At 39.5% G+C, this 15456-nt stretch overlaps 1 protein-coding gene and 1 non-coding gene across 2 annotated transcripts; one reads left to right on the top strand and one right to left on the bottom strand.

Moving 5' to 3' along the window:
• The first annotated feature begins 2174 nt into the window (after positions 1-2174).
• On the top strand, positions 2175-2248 carry trnat-agu (transfer RNA threonine (anticodon AGU)). Its single transcript has one exon. It is a non-coding gene; the product is annotated as a tRNA-Thr (tRNA).
• A 3200-nt stretch (positions 2249-5448) lies between these two features.
• slc7a10b (solute carrier family 7 member 10b) lies at positions 5449-14937 on the bottom strand. The gene is made up of 11 exons (XM_066668345.1): positions 14634-14937; positions 13353-13557; positions 12841-12992; positions 10188-10313; positions 9618-9771; positions 8617-8740; positions 8323-8426; positions 7274-7370; positions 6950-7099; positions 6452-6629; positions 5449-5680 (listed from the first exon to the last, which is right to left on the bottom strand). Exons 1-11 carry the CDS (start codon positions 14797-14799, stop codon positions 5550-5552), a joined length of 1587 nt encoding a protein of 528 aa, XP_066524442.1. The 5' UTR covers positions 14800-14937; the 3' UTR covers positions 5449-5549.
• Positions 14938-15456: the final 519 nt, after the last annotated feature.

The following is a 15456-nucleotide window of genomic DNA, read 5'->3' as shown; positions in this document are numbered from 1 at the left end:
AGTAAGAGCAGAGTGTGAAGGTTCAATTAGCAGAGGGTAAGAGCACAGTTTTGCTCAAAATATTGCAATGCACACAACATTATGGGTGACATACCAGAGTTCAAAAGAGGACAAATGTTTGGTGCACGACTTGCTGGCGCATCTGTGACCAAGACAGCAAGTTTTTGTGATGTATCAAGAGTCACAAAATGTCAGCATACCACCAAGAAGGACAAAACTGTGGATTAACTGTGGATGCAAGAGGAAGCTGTCTGAAAGGGATGTTCGGGTGCTAACCCAGCTTGTATCCAAAAAACATAAAACCATGGCTGCCCAAATCACGACAGAATTAAACATGCACCTCAACTCTCCTGTTTCCACCAGAACTGTCCGTCGGGAGCTCCACAGGGTCAATATACACGGCCAGGCTGCTACAGCCAAACCTTTGGTCACTCATGCCAATGCCAAACGTCGGTTTCAATGGTGCAAGGAGCGCAAATCTTCGGCTGTGGACAATGTGAAACATGTAGTGTTCTCTGATGAGGCCACCTTTACTGTTTTCCCCACATACGGGAGAGTTACGGTGTGGAGAAGCCCCAAATAAGCATACCACCCAGACTGCTGCATGCCCAGAGTGAAGCATGGCTTAAAATCCCTTTGACCAATGTGCAAGACTTCTATATGTCATTCCCAAGACGAATCGACGCTGTATTGGCTGCAAAAGGAGGCCCTACATCAGTTTCAGTTTCATTGTCCGACCCCTGTGTGTGTGTGTGTATATATATATATATATATATATTCTCCAAGGAGACATTTTCATCACAGTCAAGGCATATGTGATGGCCAACCAAAGGAATAGGGATTGAAATATACCAAAATAGAACAGCAAGCCATTATACACAGGTCTGTAATAATGTAGCACCACAGTAGATTATACAGTTTATATTGAGTAGTGCATGAACAGGTTTAAATACAAATACATTACATGATTAGGCCTACCCCTGGAAAGGTGCACTTCATCCTTGAAGCTCAGGTGTGTAGTTCTATGAAGTAGTGACTTCAGGCAAAAAGGGTCCTGCTGTTCTTCAATGTCGAAGTAGACAGGCACCTGGGAGGAGGGCCTATGAGGAATTCAATTGGATGGCTTCCAACTGAGTGCTCCTTATGGGCAAAAGGAGCTGTTTGAAGCTGGGATGGTGGTGGTAATGGCAATGTGCTTCTCTTTCTACAAAGACATCTGTATAATGAAGTCCACTCTATGTGAGGGCATTGACTGGCAGTGGACACAGTGATAATGTAATTATGGTCTGCAATTTAACCCACACCTGTGAATGGCATACCCTAAAACATAAGAACACAGAACTCTGTAGAATGAATAATTTAACATCTTACTTAAAAGTGTAAATTATGAACATCGAATCAACCACAAGGGGGCTTGTTGTAGTTACTTGCTCTAGTGAAATTGATAATAAATTTCAGGCTGATTTTAATTTAATTTAATCTTATATCATCTTTAGAATTAGAGCTACAAATTATTATCATAACTACTAAGTCATGTAATAATACGATACCTTGTTGGGCTTGGCCAAATCGTGCTATGGTTTTTAAACAATAAATTAACGTTAGGTTAAAATTTTGTTTTGAAGCCCGATGTCATAAGTGAACAGAAAACAGCATGCAGTGTCTTAGTAACGTTAAGCTATAGAACTTTGTGTAGTTATAGTTACTGTTTAATTAAAAACCCAGGCTGTTTTTAACATTAAATATACACATTTTTTTTTTCAAATTCTATAAATACACTCCAAGTGTTATCCATGGCATTCATATGTGATCAACGCGGTCCTCGATTGCAGTAGGGAGCAGTGCTGCGAAAACACAGGGTCCTGGAGCTGCGGTCCTAAACCTGCAGACAGACCCTACTCCTCTGGGCTAACGTTACAGTCGCAGCTCACGTCACTTTGCTTTCGCTTTAGCCTGGGCAGTTAGCTTCTGAAGCTAACACGGAGAAGAGCGAAAGGGTGCAAATTGAAATGTGATATTCGTGAAGCGACTGATCAAACGGAACTCTTGGGTGTTGTTTCATGAAAAGCGACTAAGCTATAATGTAAGCTTATTATTTAACTGTGGATCATCGGGTGGTGTTAAGAGGGCGCTGTCTGACGGTGAACTCAGGTTCCTCCGCCATCTTACACAGCGGCGCCGTGGCTTAGTTGGTTAAAGCGCCTGTCTAGTAAACAGGAGATCCTGGGTTCGAATCCCAGCGGTGCCTTTTACTCACCACACAGAGACCAACTGAGCAACGTTATTCATACTTTATTCACTGTGCTGTAACTGTTAAACCATTCGGTTCATTTACACAATGACGGACAACCGGTAAACATCCAGGTAAACTTGAAAGTGCCTCCTCCACTGCAAGTGAACTTTACAAATAATTTATGATTTCATTTCTCACATTAAGCTGCTGCAAATTCAACCTAAACAAAGTGTGCACAGGCAGAAAATGAGCAAAGTTGCAAAGTGTACAACTCAAAAGAAACCGATAAAGTGCAATATGTCCCTTGATTCCTGTGTAGAGTCTGAAACTTCTACATCTCTTTACTTACATATTTGATCAAGACAAATGAAAAAACAAAGCATTATAAGAGTATCCATACCAAGGGCTCTGCAAAACTATGTACAGCAAACTGACTACAGGTGGCTGTGTAACAGGCAGTGCTGGAGACAAAAGGTGGATCAAAAGGGCCATCAGCTTACATTATAAAGCTTTCTGTGAAAGGGTGCTGGCATAAAAAAAATTATATATTATATAATATATAAACCCAGTTATAATACACAGTTAAATATCAGAATATTTTAACGTTAAGCATTTCTAAAGTGTGCTTTGTGCATTGGTTAGTGCAATAGGTTTACTTCTGCAGCTGCCACAATATGGCCATGCTATACAAAAGGATGTTTCTCAAAAGCAGTACTAAAAACGACACACATATTATAACACAATAAGAATTAGACACATAGTAATAATAAGTAAAAAAACAAACAAACAATGGTTTAAGATTAAGTGTAAAGTATGCCATTTCCATTGCATTCTCAGTGGTTGTAACTTTGATGATGAAGTAGTTCTTTAAAAGGATTGCAAACACATCCCTGAACTCTAGATTTTAAAGAGGTAGCAGATGCTTCAAAACACTGACATGAGCCTTTTAGCATCTCTCACTAATCTTTTAGAGTTCACTTAATTGTGTGTGTTTGTGTGTGTGTGTGTGTGTGTTTGTGTAGTGTATCTCAATAAATTAGAATATCAAAAAGTGAATTTATTTCAGTAATTCAATTAGTGAAACTCATATATTATATAGATTCATTACAAATAGTGATCTATTTCAAGTGTTCATTTCTTTTAATGTTGATGATTATGACTTACAAAGAAAACCCAAAAGTCTTTATCTCAGAAAATTAGAATAATCAACACAAAACACCTGCAAAGGTTTCCTAAGCCTTTAAAATAGTCCCTTAGTCTGGGGAATCATGGGGAAGACTGATGACTTCACAGATTTCCAGAAGGCAGTTATTGACACCCTCTTGCTGTATCCAAGCATATTAATGGAAAATTGAGTGGAAGGAAAAGTGTGGTAGAAAAAGGTGCACAAGCAACATGGATAACCGCAGCTTTGAAATGATTGTCAAGAAAAGGCCATTAAAAAATTTTGGGGTGATTCACAAGGAGTGGACTGCTGCTGGAGTCAGTGTTTCAAGAGCCACCACACAGACGTATCCAGGACACAGGCCGCAACTGTCTCATTCTTTGTGTCAAGCCACTCATGACCAAGAGACAACACCAGAAGCGTCTCACCTGGACCAAGGAGAAAAAGGCCTGGATTGTTGCTCAGTGGTCCGAAGTCCTGTTTTCAGATCAAGGTCCCAGAGTCTGGAGGAAGTGTGGAGAAGCACACAATCCAAGTTTCTTGAGTCTAGTGTGAAGTTTCACACTCCACAATCAGTGATGGTTTGGGGAGCCGTGTCATCTGCTGGTGTTGGTCCACTGTCTTATATCAAGTCCAAAGTCAGCACAACTGTCTACCACTTCATGCTCCCCTCTGCGGACAAGCTTTATGGAAATTCAGATTTCATTTTCCAGCAGGACTTGGCACCTGTCCACATTGCCAAAAGTACCAATACCTGGTTTAATAACCACAGTATCATTGTGCTTCATTGGCCAGCAAACTCGCCTGACCTGAATCCCATAGAGAATCTATGGGGTATTTGACAAGAGGAAGATGAAAAACACCAGACCCAACAACCAGAGGTAAAGGCCACTATCAAAGCAACCTGGGCTTCCATAACACCTCAGCAGTGCCACAGGCTGATCAACTCCATGCCACGCCACACTGATGCAGTAATTCATGCAAAAGGTGCCCCGACCAAGTATTGAGTGCATATACTATACATACTTTTCAGTAGGCCAACATTTCTGTATTCAAAATCTTTTTTAAATTAGTCTTATACATTATTCTAATTTTCTGAAATAATGACTATTGAGTTTTCATGGGCTGTAAACCATAATCATCAACATTAAAAGAAATTAACATTTGAAATCGATCACTGTTTTTAATGAATCTATACCATATGAGTTTCACTGTTTAAACTGAAGTACTAAATATACTATATATATATATATATATATATATATATATATATATATACACACACACACACACACACAATATATATATTTATATATTGAACACTAGTAATTATTAGGCTTCATTTTTAAGACTACAAATAAGAAAATAAATATACACATGTTTACTTTTGCAGAATTATGTACTGTCTATCTTTCTTTGTAAGGCACAATGAAAACATTGAGTGAAGCTGACTGGCAAGATTTTCAGTTCATCAAGCAACCTGTTAGAAATATTTTGTAAAATGTATTTAAATGTACAATTATACACTCTCAGAAAAAAGGTATGGTAGAGGTATATTATTGATTACTAAAGTTAAAACACAGTGTAAATGCACCTTTTAAAGGTATCACAGTGGTGTTAAAGTCCAGTTTTGTTCCCTAAACATATATTATATTCTCTTCTCAAGAAGAGAAGAAGAAGAAGGAGTAATGAGTATGTGTAAACTTTCATTATAGAACTGTGTAAAATAAAAAAAACATAATATAAATCCTGGAGATGAAATAGTGTGTATAAAATCAGCACAATTTTATAATCTACAATTAATACAGAGTAAGGTACAATTATGTTCCCTAACAAAAATGTACAAATAAATTTACCCTTGAGGGTACCATCACAGTGACAGCAAAAGTTACCACCTAGTGACAGTTTTTCTGAGAGTGTAGGAAGCACTAACAAACTGATTTTAAATTGTGTGTAATAAGTACATACCATAATGTATTTAAGGGCCCATGAATAAATGCATGGTTCACAGGAACCAAAAACTAGTGTTTTAAATCAAGAGAGACCCCCCATCTAAGGTCTTACAAAATTAAACCAAACAAAAAAACAAAAACAAAAACAAAACCATCTCCCACCCCAGACAATTAGAGTATATGAACACAAGTATAAAAGTCAAACACGTCCAGAAGCCTTGCTTGTGACAGAAGTCTTGTCATTCCATTCTGTTGGTGCTATGATTTCAATGGGATCAATGTGGGGGAAAACCACAAAGAACACCCTCTGACCCAGATATGTGGCCCACTCTGTAACAAAGACAAAGGATGTGATCACAGGCATGAGTAGTAAATCAAATCAAATCAAATCAAATCAAATTTATTTATATAGCGCTTTTCACAACTGATGTTGTCACAAAGCGGCTTCACAGAATTCCAGTAAGACAAGATTTGACATGAAATGTAAAAACAAAATGTAAAACCCTCAAGTGAGCAAGCCAGGGGCGACAGTGGCAAGGAAAAACTCCCCCAGCTGAGGAAGAAACCTTGGGAGGAACCAAGGCTCACAAGAGGTGACCCATCCTCCTCTGGTCAATCAATGTAAACACCTCTAAAGCTACAACTACAGTGAATTACAACAATAAAAACCTGCTCAGGTCTATTGTGACGCATCCAATCCATTCACCAAATTTGGGAATACTTGAAATACTACACATAACCTGAACAATGTTGCTCTTCATAAGTGTAAATGTAATTCAGAGGAGCTTTTTCATAACATAGAAGTGAAGTCATTGAACTTCTAATAATACATTTTCAAAACACAAGAAGGATTTTTATACATATTACTTTTTAGAAGTTTAAAATGTTAAGGTTGGCCTAGCAAGGTTTGAAATTAAAAAACATTTCTGCAGTGACACAGCAATTTTTTTACAGGGCTTAGCAGGGAGCTGATGATTTGGACTAGAAGGGTCAGGAGTGATAGAGGGAAAATTTGAAAATGTGGAGGGCTGGAGAAGAGTCCCTTTATCTGGAGTTCAGATTGCTTGTATTGTGTTTAAAATATTACTTTCTTTAACTTACCAATGAAGTCATAGATACATTTTGGCTTGTCTTTCCAATGCACTCCCAGAAAATAGACAGGAACTCCAGTGAGCATGATGACCAAACCCACCCCACAGACCACAGGTTCTGAGTGTAGACTGAAGCCTAGTAACAGAGCCCAGAAGAGCAGGTAACACACAGGAACCAGCAGACTCACCTGCAGAGAGGAGAAGAGATGAGCTGGGAGCTGAGAATGTGGAATCAGAGCAGGGCGGCTTTCAAACCTTCCATTAGTGTCTTTTTTTTCTAAAGGTTCTATAGTTGTCCAGAGGAGCTATGGTGGGTGTGTAGTTGTGGTGGTATGACTGAAATTCTGAATGTAGCTTGAATGTAGAGGTTGTCATGTGATCCCCTCTGTCTAAGGATGTTAAACCACTAATCCTACAACAGGGAACAAGTTCATAACCACGAGACATAAAGAAGCCTTGTAGCAGTATTTTATGAGTAGTCATGCTAAGGTGCTTTGGGTGCTGATACCTTGATGGGCCTGTACAAGTTTGGCCTTTTCCATCTGTAATACAGCAAGCCAGCAATCGTGACTCCATAGGAGAGGTAGTTGATGAAGGATACATAGTTTATAAGGTTGTGTGTTTCACCAATGCACATTATTACAATTGTGGCAGTGCACTGTGAAGCAAGATATAAGAGGAACAATAAGGAAAGTGATTAAGAGAAATAAAGACACTGAAAATTTAAATACGAATCTGCCATTACAATGCTAATGGTAACCATGCAATTATTTGCATAGTAAATCTTTAACCTATAGAAAACCTATAGAAAGATATTAGTTTATCAACTCACACAGACAAGCAGAGCTGGGATGGGCGTGCAGCTTTTAAAATGAATCATGGCCAGTAAACTGGGGAGATGTCCTTCTCTTGCGCCAGAGAAACAAAGCCTGAATTTGGTAAAAGAAAGAGAAAAACACAAAACAACAAGACACATAAAATACACTGAAGGCCCCCTCCAGTCCCTGTTTTAAAACCACACATCTGTTAAACAGGTTTAAAAGTGTAAAAGTTCAATCCAAGGAAAAAATAAAAATCCCCTAATGATTCATAGAGTCCCCACAAATGTATGGGTTTGGTTTCTTAGGTTTAAGCCTAGCTGTTCACATTTGCCCGCTTGAAAGTGTCTTGTGAAAACTGCTGTTTCAAAGTCATTAGGTCAGCTGCTCATTTTGGCATGATTCATTTTGTAGAAAAAAAAAACACCACTGGAACATGCTAACAACTAGTTAAAAACTAGAGCACATATTTTTGTACAGAAATGTTGAGTCTGAGGGCATTGTAATAACTACATTTATCTTCTGAATGTCTGTGCAATATGCAATTTGCAATTAATGCAATTAAAGACTATGCAATAGTCTTTAAGTCAATTTAAAAAATAAATGATCACGTGATTTTAAACCAGCACTTCCAATTTTACAACTGGGCTCATGTTAGTAATAACTACGGAAGGGCCATAAAACGTAAGACGTTGAATGTCCAGAGGAGGGCAGCAAAATCTGTTCTTTCATACTCATCATAATCAGCGTTAAATAGTCAGGTAGTTTTGTTCATAAATACGTGAGGAGTTTGTCTTCAATTACACAGTAGCCCAAATGACAAAAATGTTACTAATGTACTCGGACACTGTTCTTTACACATGCGAACATCCATGCCTGTAACCATTCACACAAATATAATCAAGAACAAAAACGCATGGAGTGCAGTATACAGCAGGTTGATGGATAAAAGCAATACAAATTAAGAGAAAATACAATAAAACAAAAAAAGCAGGCATCCCAGAAAAAAATGAACATGTCACTCTTTCAAAGATTAAAATGGTTGTGGAATGTTTGGGCTGACCTTGATGAAGTGAAGAGGTAGCCATTAATGCCTCCGAAAGTGGAAAGCGCCACAGAGATGGGCATAATGTTGGAGAACATTCCAAGCAACTTTTCCCCAAATGTCTGTCAGATAGAAAGTCATAATTTAGCTCACAATTGTGCTTTATACATTCATACCACGCGTGTCTGAAGAAACGAATGTGTTCAAGGCAGGTGTACTTGACTAACTTACAACTGTGCAGATTGTGGAGCTGATCTTACAGCTATGCTTTTTCTGAGCAGCAGGATACAAATTCTGCTGGTGTGTACTTACTACGGCCACAGCATTGGAGGACAGCAGCTCCTCTGGTGACATGGATGAGAAGTAGGCGATGTTGGTGAGTGTGTACACAAAGGTCACCAAAGGAATGGAGATGTAAATTGCACGTGGAAGATTCCTGATGAAACAGCCATGTTTAAAACAATATTATGCTGACTGTTGGAAATGACTTTTATGGTTGATATGTATAAATGTAAAACATGGAAACAATTATTGCTGCAATTTGCATTGTCCTGTCATGACTTATAACACTGGATCATACACCAATCAACCATAAAATTATGACCACTCCTTGTTTCTACACTCACGGTCCATTCTCCACTCACGGTTCCACAGGGGCTCTTTGAAGTTTTATAATCAAACACAGCAGTAATGCTGAAGTTTTTAAACACTGCATCCACTCACTGTCCACTCTGTTAGACACACCTATGTTGGTCAGAGACAATAGATGATGTGTTGCTGCAATTTGTATTGGTCATCGTTTAGGCCTTCAGCAATGGACTCAGGACGCTGTTGGCGTCTTGGAGTTTAGAAACAAGGAGGTGGTCATGATGATATGGTTGATTGGTGTATAACTACTGTCATAAGTATGGCCCTGGTGAGCTGCACATGGGAATGCAGAGTACATACTGATGCACTCACTGATAATGTGCAGCTGTTTGGACTATTGCTGATATAAATGCGATGGAAAAAATAAGCTGATAAAAATGCACATTCAGAGACTTAAAGGAATACTAGGTAAGATCCTGGGGCTCTTCCTAGTGTAAGTAATTTTGACAGCACTGTCCTGAAATCAGTGGAGATGGGGTGGTTTCCTACATAGTGCACTTTCTGCTGTTCTGAGCCCACAGTAACGACTACAGAGGCTCTATTCTCCCCATTACAGGTCAGTGAAGTATCACAATGATTTTGAAGCTGTAATTTTTAGGTAAAAAATGTTACGTAGCGTTCCTCTAAATGTTAGTGCAGTCAGTGAACAAGAAGTTGACCCTAACCTCCTTGGGTCCACCACCTCTTCTGTCACATAATTGAGAAAGTTCCATCCACTGAAAGCAAAGGATGCCTGAAGAAAAGCCAGAGCAATCTGCCCCACTGTTGGAGTCTTATCAAACTCAAACGCTGTTTGTGGGGTAAGGCCCTCATAGTTACCTGAGGAAACAAGAACATGCTATTAGATTATTGACTACAAGACATTTAGAATTATTTGCTTAATGTACATTTAAAATCAGTTCCCCCTTAGTATCAGAACTAATTAACAGAACAAAAGGTTTTTAGTAAAATTATTTATTCTTATTTATTATTGAAAAAATCCAAACCATTATATTTGGAGTAAAATATTTTCCATACACTTGTTAATACAGAGACTACAAAGCAATATGATTCTTTATGATATTTGAGTGGCATTTTATAGAAACATGTAAAACAATAATAACTTTCCTAAATAGTTGTTATTATTTAGTCAAAAAAATACTTATTACTACTTACTTACTCCCTAATTGATTTGCACATTGTGAAAACTATTTGTTTAAAAAAAATTCCCATCTGTGACTGGACAATGGCTTCACCTTTATAGATCTGAAGCAGTCCTACAGCTATGATGAGGCCTAGGGCCAGCAGCTTGCCCACCGTGAAGATATCCTGGATACGTGTAGCCAGTCGCACACTGAAGCAGTTCACCCATGTCAGAAATACTACAAGTGCAGTTAAAAAAAATAAATAAATAAAAAAAAAAAGAGCAAGAGAATAAAAACAAGTGTCAGTGTTTGGACAGAATACCTGAAATAATAGGTATGAATTATTGATGATTATTGATTTTATCAAGACTGTGGGGACTTTAAGATAGACTGTTATGGGATCAGGACTAGTAATTTGAATTTACTGGAGCTGAGGTATATGGGAATGCTGAAGAAAATAAGGAGTGGAATTGTAATTCTCTCAGCTTATCCATCTCTATCACAGTCTCTCTTTTTTTCCTACAAGTTCTCTCTTTCTGTCAGTGAAAAATAAGGCTGTCCCAACTAACAAATTGCCTTTTATTGTGAGAGAACAAAGACAGAGCGCGACAAGCAGGTCCATGAAAAGATGGAGCTCCTCTCCCGTTTTCAAGATTCCTCAGTCCCCAAACAAGAGTGAATAATAAGAGCTAATGCAATAATCACACGCTTTGGGCCCAGCCAGCACAGTCAAGTGCTGTGGGCTTGCAGCTCATTGCCCCCTTTGAGTACTTGGCCTTGTCAAGGCTCTTGTGTGCCTTGCATGTTTACATCTTCTTCTGGTGTTGTTGGTGTTTACAGCATCACAAGAGGTAGGAAACGAGGTTTTCATTTGCTTCAGGTGAATTATTTGTCTTCAAGCTTATGGAACTGGGCTCCAAATGTGCTGGTGTTTTTCTGTGAAGAGGAAGCTACTGTAATTGTGGGAATGCAAACTGCTGACTTGGCACCAAGAGCCAAGAACAGTAACGTTTATTCTTCAGTGCTTCCAGTGCTTCACTGTTTCTTAGGTTGGGTTAATGAGCCGAGCCAATTAACAACTAGTGTCTACAATATGGAACAAATACTGCAGTCCTATGGCATTCAGCCAACATATCGTGTACAATATAGGCTCTAAGATGCATGCTTATGAGATTGATTCCACCAAAGTTTCTTCTTCTTCTCCATTCATTCATTCATTATCTGTAAGCGCTTATCCAGTTCAGGGTCGCGGTGGGTCCAGAGCCTACCTGGAATCATTGGGCGCAAGGCGGGAATACACCCTGGAGGGGACGCCAGTCCTTTACAGGGCAACACAGACACACACACTCTCACACACTCACACTCACACACACTCACACACACTCACACACACTCACACCTACGGACACTTTTTGAGTCGCCAATCCACCTACCAACGTGTGTTTTTAGACTGTGGGAGGAAACTGGAGCACCCGGAGGAAACCCATGCAGACACGGGGAAAACACCCACTCCTCACAGACAGTCACCCGGAGCGGGAATTGAACTCACAACCTCCAGGCCCCTGGAGCTGTGTGACTGCGACACTACCTGCTGCGCCTCTTCCTCTTCTTCTTCTTCTTCTTCTTCTTCTTAATATTATTATTTCAGTGTACAGAAAAACATAGCATACATTACAAACAAAGCTGAAAGTGGTGAAAGTGGTATTAACAGATTATCTTACAAACTATTTTCTTAAAATGGAAAAACATATGTTTGTAGAAAATCACATTTTAATATTTTCTTCTATTTTACATCATGGAGTGCCATTTTCTTTGTTTAAAGAACAAAGCAACGTTACAAAATACTTGCCATTATCAAGACATTATTGGGTTTTGTTCACATGCTGCAGCTGCTATACTAAGTCTTGTGCAGGTCATTTGCTGTTCTAACTGTACCAGAATTTCAAATCCCTTTTGTGTTTACACCTCATCAGTTCCAATGTAAAAGTGCAGGTGTGAAATAGCTTTTTAAATTAAATGAGTTTGATGATTTTGCAAACACATTTATGTTTCACCAAATGCATGCATTCTGGCCTAAACTGTTATTTTACATGACACCCCCCCACCCCCAACCGTGATAAATAAATCTACTGGTATAGCCACTAATGTAGAGGTTAGTCAGTATATGTGTGACATCCAACATTAGGGCAGTGCTGTTAGAGATCTCCCTACTACATTAGACAGATAGTGGCAAAAAAACAAGCATTTTAAAAGAGCCAAAGCATCCACTCCAATGTGCTTCTAGTTTTTCAAATGTTCGATTCACTTTCAAGATACAGCATCAGAAGGGGTTTCCCTAGTCTTTAAAGAAAGAAAATCTTGCAATAGAGACTACTGCACCCTAGAAAGGGGCAAGTAGGGATATTTAGAACAGATGTAGCTCTTGGTACACTTCAAAATTTTAATGTTTACCATAATGCGCCTTTAGAATAATTTCATCAGCCTTTGAATATTTGTGGCCTTTCTGTGCTGTTTCTCAAACTTCTACAGCAGCCCAGACACAACATGCATATTTTACTGTCACCCTAGTGCCTGATTACATAAGGCAGGACCCAGTCTTCCAAAAATATTTCACTTATACCTACTGTATATTACGATGCTTAACTCTAAAACATACAGACATGAAGTGGAAAGCAATTCAAGAGAAAACAAAAACTGCTGTATGAAAGACATCTGTCAAGGTACTGTTAGTATGACACTAGATATAAAAAGCTGCTGTACTTACTTATGCAGGTGGTGGAGAGCATCCGTGTCGCCATATAAGGAGGAACACAGTTAGGAAAAGCAGGCTGCAGGACATAGTTGGAGAAGGTGAGGGCTATGACAGCTAGAGTGGTAGGGTACATGATCAGGACTGCGCTCCATAACAGAAGGAATCTGGATATGGAACGACATGGTTGCATATTTTAAGAATTTATTATAAATAATTTTGTGAAAACAGTCTGTAAAAACCATCACGTCTGCTTATTCTGCCAACAGGCATTTAGCCACACCCTTTTACATTTGAGTTATAAGGAGTTTTTCTTCAGTGCAGGTAAAATGAGTTCTAAATGATCTGAAATCTAATGGTATCTTTCATTTTTTTTAACCTAATGCTATGGTTTATTGTACAATTAAGTTACAAGAAGGGGATGAAGTATTGTAGAGAATGTGTGCAGACCCTGATATTTAAATGAACTGGAAAGACAAAAAGTGATTTTAAATTAGTCAGTTTGCTAAATGTGGTGCTGGACTTACCCCACAAGGCCTCCAAAAATCTCTGTAACATAAGAGTAGTCACCCCCTGACTTGGGGATGGTGACCCCAAGTTCAGCATAGCAAAGGGACCCCAGGGCAGCTATGCCCCCTCCTAAAACCCACACCACCAGCGCCAAGCCAACAGAGCCCGAATGTTCCAGAACACCTTTAGGAGAGATGAAGATTCCTGAACCAATGATGTTACCTGCAGTAAACACAAAGCACAACTGAACTACGTAGTAATTTTAAAGTACAACAGATGCTAGAAATATGGGAAAAAATGTCCTTTAGTCAAAGTTTTTGAGAATTTTCTTAAGGGCATTAATGTGTAACATCTAATGTCACATTTTGTGCTGATTATAAGCTAATAAGCTGATATGCTAGTATGCTACCTCCCAGGGTGCTGGGATTATGGCTTCAAGCCCTGCATCGGGGTGACTGACTGTGAGGAGTTCTCCCTGTGTCTGTGTGGGTTTCCTCCCAAGTACAAAAAAACACACATTTGTAGGTGGATTGGCTACTCAAAAGGGTCCATAGGTGTGAGTTAGTTTATGATGCTCAGTGATGGATTTGTAAATGCTCGAAACACACATACAAAAGTTAACACCACTTCAAGCAGCATCTCTCCACAGGACATTGCAAATAAGAGTGAATCCCCTTACGCTTGCCTCCCTGCCAGCCAAGTGGCACACAACGAGATTACATAAGAGCAGGAATAAATCATTTACTCCACTGTGTCGACAGCTCAGGGTACCACGAGGAGCAGATCCCACTGCCCATAATAGACTCACACACACTCTCACACACACACAGACAGACAGTGAGAGAGTATCTGAGGAAACCCACAGAAACCTATATATCACCTGAGGATAACAGTTTTTTTCATATAAACATAATTTAAACAGCTGAAAGGACTGGACAGATGCTCTTGTGGTGCCAGGAATGACAGCAGTGAAAGGGTTCAGCACCTTCATAAAAAAGGAGAAGACTAATGGACCATAATTGACAGTAATATGAATTAATAATGACCTGTGCAATTAAGCCTCCAACTTTAAACCCAACAGTGTAGTCTGGCCCATATGTATGTCTCAAGCAGGTGTAGACATTTAGTCTATTATGAAGGAACCTTACATTAACAAAATTACTCAAGAGTTTTAGCAACTACTTTCCTATGCACCGGTGACACTAACTGATAATCAGCACAACAAATAAAGCTTCCCAAAGTCTTTTTTGTAATTATTCCGCTTACTAAAGTAAACAACTTTGGTTTCCTCTACATACCTATGATGATGGTACAGGCGCTGAGGAGTCCTATCTCTTTTTTGAGTGTGACTCTGTCTGGAACGCTGTCCTGTTTCTCCTCGCTCTGTTTCATGGTGGTGTTTTGTGGTCGTGTCTGTGCGTGTGGAGTTGTGTTTGCGGTCCTTTTGCGCTGCGCTGCGTCCATTTCTGCAGTCTGAGAGTGAAGCAGCCCGGAGTCTCTCCGCCTCAGACCCTTCACTGCATTCACGCACGGTGAAAGGGACGCGCATGCGCAGCCTCCGCCGCGGCCCGGGCCTGAATGCTAACGACGGCTCGGCTGCTCTCTTAAAGACTCGGAGCGTGAGGGATTCGGCCACGGGAGGCTCAGGCTTAAAGCCACACTTCCTGCCCAACTGACTCAAGTTTTACACCTTCCTGGCTCAAGTATATGCTGCTGGATCTTCCACAAGGCTGGACCAGGAAGGGTCAGTGCTCAGGGGGCCCTGACTGACAGGGGCCTCAGGGGCCCTTAGACCATAAAGAAACAAGGGGGCTCAAGTACTGGGGGAAAATCCACGGCAAATGTAAATGAGTGTAGGTTTCACATGAATAAGAAACCATTGATTATGAATCTGTAACTAAACACACAAAATTGAGTTTTTTTTTTTGTTACATCGTTTCTTTTGGCTTGAAAGGAGAAATCATAGGCAAAGATGCAGGAAAACATATACTAAAATAGAAATATCACCATAATAAAGCAATTACAGTTTTTTTTTACTTTTAAATCAAGAAAAATAATTCAGAGAACTCCAAACAGGCATAACCTGAAATTGCTTAATCTAACTTTCTTTATTTTTTTGTT

Source organism: Hoplias malabaricus, chromosome 4 (assembly GCF_029633855.1).
Source record: "Hoplias malabaricus isolate fHopMal1 chromosome 4, fHopMal1.hap1, whole genome shotgun sequence".
Classification (NCBI taxonomy): domain Eukaryota; kingdom Metazoa; phylum Chordata; class Actinopteri; order Characiformes; family Erythrinidae; genus Hoplias; species Hoplias malabaricus.
This window is presented reverse-complemented; position numbering and strand designations above follow the sequence as displayed.